Genomic DNA, 6,000 nt, shown 5'->3' with positions numbered 1-6,000 from the left:
ATATATATATATATATGTAATATACATATATAGAGTGTCCCACAATTTGTAACTTAAAATCTAGCAAGAAAGTTTTTAGAAAATTTAGTATATATGATGAGCACGCCTTCAGTTTACTCACAGGTGACTATCTAAACGTAGTTTGTAATTAATCATATTTAAATTCTAATTATCTGAAAAAATAACTTAACGCTTAATTATATTTAAAATAACAATTTATTGTGTTTACAAATAACTTTTTATTTAATTTTTTGAGAACTCTTTTGTTGTAATATTTTAAATCGCGGATTTTAAGGCATTCTGTAGAATATAGTAGTTACAGCAAAATTTTAATAAATCCAAAACCATGTATTGGACTATGAATCTTGAATAGAATCTTATACATAAAATCCTACGCTAGCACTCCGTAAGCATAATTGGCACGGACAAGCAAGTAAGTAAAATAACAGATACACACGAAAGCTGTCCTTTATCTTTTTAAAAATCTATTCAGTGCAATCGAATGTTGTATAATAAAATCCCATTCTGTGAACGCATCTTTGTTGTGAATTAAAAGCTCGTAAAATAAACTCCTGTCTATTTTCTCATTTCTTATTATTTGTTTTCATATTTAAAATAAAATTGAATATAGAAGGGAAAGTTCATAATATAAAGACATCATTTATTATAGTTTCGACGAATTCATAATAGGTACGAGTCATAATAAAACATAATAGTAAAATTTATTGAAATAATAATAAATAAAAGGCAATATTTTTCTCGCTTATATACCTAAATTATAATCTTTTTATGCCGCATGGATTGTATTTAAATTTATTTAAAGATATGTATTACACATACCGTTTTACCAAAACGAAAAAATTATGAAAAAATTACATTTTTATATTATATTTGGAAATAATACAATAAATTTAGCAGTGATCTAGAGACTTGAATAAAAAATTATTTCAATAAGTAGTAGTTATATTATATAAAAGTAGATAGAAATTTTATTTAAATTATAAAATTGATTTATTAAATATAAATATTGACCTTTTTCTTTAAATATTTTATATGCATATAATATTTATTTTTGTACATAGAGTATAAATTTTCAATTTAAATTTTTACAGATCAATGATGCTTTCTAATATTTCCTTAAATATTAATTGCAATATTTATTATTGAAAGGACATTATTATACAATATATTCATTATCAATTATTTTCAGGACAACAAGTACAACAATCAACGCTACCAACGGAAATTTCGCCCGCTGTCGATGTGATATCGCCTCTGAAAGATCCGTCAATCTACGAGAGGCGTCAGATGACACCAACAGATGGTTCCGTGAGGTCAGATGAGGGTTACCATTCAAATGGCTATCATGACGAGATTTTGACACCACCTGAGGAAAGCAGTGAGTCCGATAGTGAGAACAACTACGTGTTGGATTTCAGTAAAAATGCCAAATCGTCAGTGTGCAACGATGAGATTCTGAAGCAGGACAACACCGTGGCGAAGAACGAATATAGGAAAGTTAAGATCAAAATTTCCAAGACCTACGGTAACTTCCAGGCGACGAAGGGTATAACTGACGGCCCTACGAAGGATAAGGACCAGGAGTTGTCTAGCCGAGCAGTCACTCCAGAACTCCAAAAGCCGGTATCACCAATCATTCTGCAGAAAAGCACGGTTCTATCGACTGTGACCGAAGATGAGATATCCGAGAAGAACATGAAACCCTTTTACGAGCCGGAAGTCAAAGGTGGTAATCTGCCAATGTCTGGCAGATCCACCTATATAGCCAATCCCAGTAGTTCCATTCTGGAGAACATTCTGCTACGTAACAGCACAGACAACAACAACAATAGCCACAATCATCATCATAATAGCGGCTCGCAACAACACCATCAGCATCATCAACTGCATCATCAAACTCATGTAGACTCAGTGACGCCACCTCCCTCCAGTCCCACCGAGATGGCATATTCTTACAAGAAGTCTCATCGTTATGGAAACATTTTACCCTGCAGCCCGGATTCTAGTTCGAATCTGCCCCTACAAACGGACTCGTGTGTGAATTCGACCAGCGGCAACGGTGGTGCGCTATCTAGCATGCAGAGTCCCACCGGTAATCTGCACTCCAGCACAGGAGGAGGGCTGCATTCGAGCACTGCTGGAAACAACGGCAGCTTACCGCCGCATCCGGGAAGTTTGCACTCGTCTAGCAACACCGGCGGCGGCATACATTCCAGCACGAGCGTGCTCTCGTCTAGCGCGATGCTAACGTCTACCAGCCCGCATTCGGCATCCACAACGGCAAACGGTTGTCCGCTCAAGCGGAAGACCAAATCGCCGTCGCCATCGTCAAGTCAGAATGGTGTATCTACTCCAACAACGATCCTTTATTCGGGCAGCTCCGGGACCGCCGCTGGCTGTCAGATCGAGTCCGCCAGTCCGGTTTACCCGAACTCCGCCGGCAGTAGCAGTAGCAGCACCAGCAGCAATCAGAGCATCTCGCCGATTTCGCCTATTCAATCGCCCTCATCCTACAGTCCGTACGGTAGTCTGTACGGCCACCAGAATAGTTCGTTGCATCACAACATGGGCTCGTCGTTGTCTATCAACTGCACCGCTTATTCGCCCACGCCGAGCGGCAATGTCGTTTACGAGAGGACGACGGATGGCAGACGGTTAGAAGCCACCAGCAGCGGCGGTCATCAATTGCCCACCTCCTCAACTATGCAAATTGATGGCAACCAAGCGTTGATCACCGGCACACACAATCTTCACCTCGGTCATCACCCAGGTCTTACCATTCATCCAAACTCCTCGTCATCACTCAACAGATACTCACCGGCAAGCTCTTTATCACCGGACGATCATGGTTGTTCCCAGAGCGGCTCCCTCAGCCCCAATTCTCAGGGCTCGAGGGGTTATAGATCGCTGCCTTATCCGCTCAAGAAAAAAGACGGCAAAATGCATTACGAGTGCAACGTCTGTTGCAAAACCTTTGGTCAGCTATCAAATCTCAAGGTACACTTGAGGACGCATTCTGGCGAAAGACCCTTCAAATGCAATGTTTGTACCAAAAGCTTCACGCAACTCGCGCATCTCCAGAAGCATCATCTCGTTCATACCGGTAAGCTAATACGAGTATTAACTATTAATTGATATAAATCTCGATGTGATTGTCAAAGTAAGTCAATGTGCTCTTTGTTTCCTACTTTTCTTGCTTTTTATACCTTTTGCTTCCTTTCCTCTTTGCAACCATTTTATTGACAATTACATTTCTTGCTACATATTTCTTGTTTTTTCCTATCTTAATTTTTGTCTCGGGCGATAGAAAACGAAGAACAAGATAAGAAGTAAACAGACATGTGAAAAATAGCGAAAAGCAAGAAACAGGAAACAAAAAGCACATTGTAAAATGAGCTTAACCAGGAGGAGAAAACTTGTTTTCATCCATTTGACGTCATCTACAAGTTTAGCTACAGGAAATCATGAACTTCTAAGTCATTCATATTGTCGATTTGCATTAATACTGATATCAGAGAGAAACTTGAGAGTGGACATCCTGGCATTTTTCGTGTATCAAATTCATAGGATAATGTCCATGTTTTTATAGTTCTAATTTCTATACTATTACGTGGGTTATAATCAGTTGATTGTTCATCTTTGCCCAACATATAGTATAGAAGAGATTCGCAGAAACGTGAACATTACTATGAGGTTTGATACACAAAAAAGCAGGGATGTACATCATCAGGTTTCCCTCTGTTGATATCAATTGATACAGATCGGGCAGTAGAAATTCAAATTAGAGATGATCAGTATGATACAGAAATAGAATGAAATAATTCTAAAAATTTAGAATCTATTTCACTCTATGTCTGTGTTATACTGATCATCTCTAACTTCTACCAGAGAGAAACCTGAGTGGACACCTTGGCCTTTTTCAAAAACCAAGTTTTTCTCTCTGCTTCTACTGCCGTATTAATTAAATTGGTTCGTATCAATTAAAATCAATGCGTATCGACAATATGGATGGATGATTTAGAAGTTCGTGATACAGATAAACTTGTAGATGGCGTTAAACAGATAGAAACAAGTAGAAACAAGTATTCTCTCCCTGGAAGTAATCAAAAGGGGGCGTCGAGTAGCTGCGTGCGTAGCACGCTTGACTTGACCGGCTCGATTCGTGATTTTCCGTTCCGGGTTTAATTCCAGACGTTCCGCATATCGCGGTTTTTCCGCGCTGTTTACGAGAGTATTGATTAAGTAGGAAGGCTTAAGCCGTTGTGAAAATTGAAAAGTTTAAGCCCGTTGTCAATGTAAAATAATGTTGAAAAAGAGGAAATTCGATTTTGTGGTATACTGTAGTAGTCTGTTCTGATAACTTCGTGTCATATAATCTTAACTGAATAGGTTGAACACACGTTAATTCGCCGAAAATTAACAAGAAAAAAAAAGTAATAATCAAAATAATATCTATCTTTTCAACATGTTATTAATGTATTTTATAAAATGTTCACCTTTTGTAATGCTTAATTTATTCATTGAAGATTTCAGTGGAAAATCTATATCATGCTTTAAACTTTTTTTTTAATAATTACTTTCCATTATCCTGCATAGACAAAATATAACAAAGATATTATGTTGCAAATCGTATGTAACATCATATAACGTTATAATTGGATAACTAATTTATATATTATATATAGGTACATAATAAAGATTCTCGATTCTTTTTTATATCTGAATGTAACATTTCTTAAATACGAAGAAGATAACAATTGTCTCATGACAGATAAAAGTTACCAAAAATTTGAGCAAGATATAAATTATTATCCACTGCCAGATATTTTAGATAATAACATATTTGTATATTTTTATCAAATATGACTTTCCTCAGGTGAAAAGCCGCATCAATGCGAGATATGCAAAAAGAGGTTCAGCTCGACTTCAAACCTAAAGACCCACCTTAGACTGCACTCCGGTCAAAAGCCGTATGCCTGCGACCTTTGCCCTGCCAAGTTTACCCAATTCGTTCACTTGAAACTGCACAAGAGGTTACACACAAATGAACGACCCTACACCTGCCAAGGTTGCGATAAAAAATACATTAGTGCAAGCGGCCTCAGGACCCACTGGAAGACAACGAGCTGCAGACCAAATAACATCGAGGACGAGCTCGCGCTCGCCGCAGCTGTGGGTTCGCCGACGTATTACGAGTATGGCCCTGATATGAATGTTGGTAAGTATGAACTCTCAACAAGAGTACAATAAAAAAAGAAATTGCTTATATTTGATTGATGCACATTGTTAAGATAATCGTGAAGAAAATCCATTAAAACATCAATCAACTAGTCAATATATTTAAAATCTCAGAAAAAATTGCCCAATTATTTCAAAGCAGAATATGCTTGGCATTAGATAAGAAGATAAGGATAACACTGGATTCTTGCAGGAAATATGCCCAAGGAATGTGAGTTGGAGCACATTGATAATTACGATAGGCATGGATCGACACATGGTCCACACTCCACGTCCCTCCACAACCTGGAAAATTCTGTGGGTCGACCAAGCGTCATAGAAACGTCCCAGCCGCACATTATTGAGTGTACATAAGTACATTACAATGTTACATAAATACATAAGTCACATGGTGGGGTATGAGCCCCCTTCTGCTCGAACGCAAAATACAATTGTGGAAACGTAAGAGAATTGCTCGCGGCAAAAAAGAGAATGAACATGGGAGCTTTCTTTCTCTGGAATGGCAGTAAAAAACAGAGCTTTCGCAATAGTGTTTCATGGGAAATCTTCGTAAAGTCTTTTTAATTTCGATGAAATATTTTGGTTGATTTTTAAAATGATTTTTATGATAAAATAATTTTTATAGGTTTCTATTAATATTTTCTATTAATTTTGTTTTTATTACATTCATTATTATTAATTATTATAATTTCGAATTGTTAGAATAACTTCGAAAGTTAAACTTGAATGATATTAGAAATA

At 37.1% G+C, this 6,000-nt stretch overlaps 1 protein-coding gene across 1 annotated transcript in view; it reads left to right on the top strand.

Annotated features, from left to right (window-relative positions):
• Blimp-1 (PR domain zinc finger protein 1) overlaps nt 1-5,758 on the top strand; it is a 14,993-nt gene extending 9,235 nt beyond the window's left edge. The window contains exons 6-8 of the mRNA XM_018536771.1: nt 1,211-3,124; nt 4,898-5,239; nt 5,453-5,758. Coding sequence (XP_018392273.1) covers nt 1,211-3,124; nt 4,898-5,239; nt 5,453-5,613 — 2,417 coding nt within the window. The 3' untranslated portion in view covers nt 5,614-5,758. The remainder of the gene's footprint in view (nt 1-1,210; nt 3,125-4,897; nt 5,240-5,452) is intronic.
• Nucleotides 5,759-6,000: the final 242 nt, after the last annotated feature.

This window comes from Cyphomyrmex costatus, unplaced genomic scaffold, assembly GCF_001594065.2.
Source record: "Cyphomyrmex costatus isolate MS0001 unplaced genomic scaffold, Ccosl1.0 scaffold159, whole genome shotgun sequence".
Taxonomy (NCBI): domain Eukaryota; kingdom Metazoa; phylum Arthropoda; class Insecta; order Hymenoptera; family Formicidae; genus Cyphomyrmex; species Cyphomyrmex costatus.
Note: the sequence above shows the minus strand (reverse complement) of the source record. Positions and strands in the feature narration are given on the sequence as shown.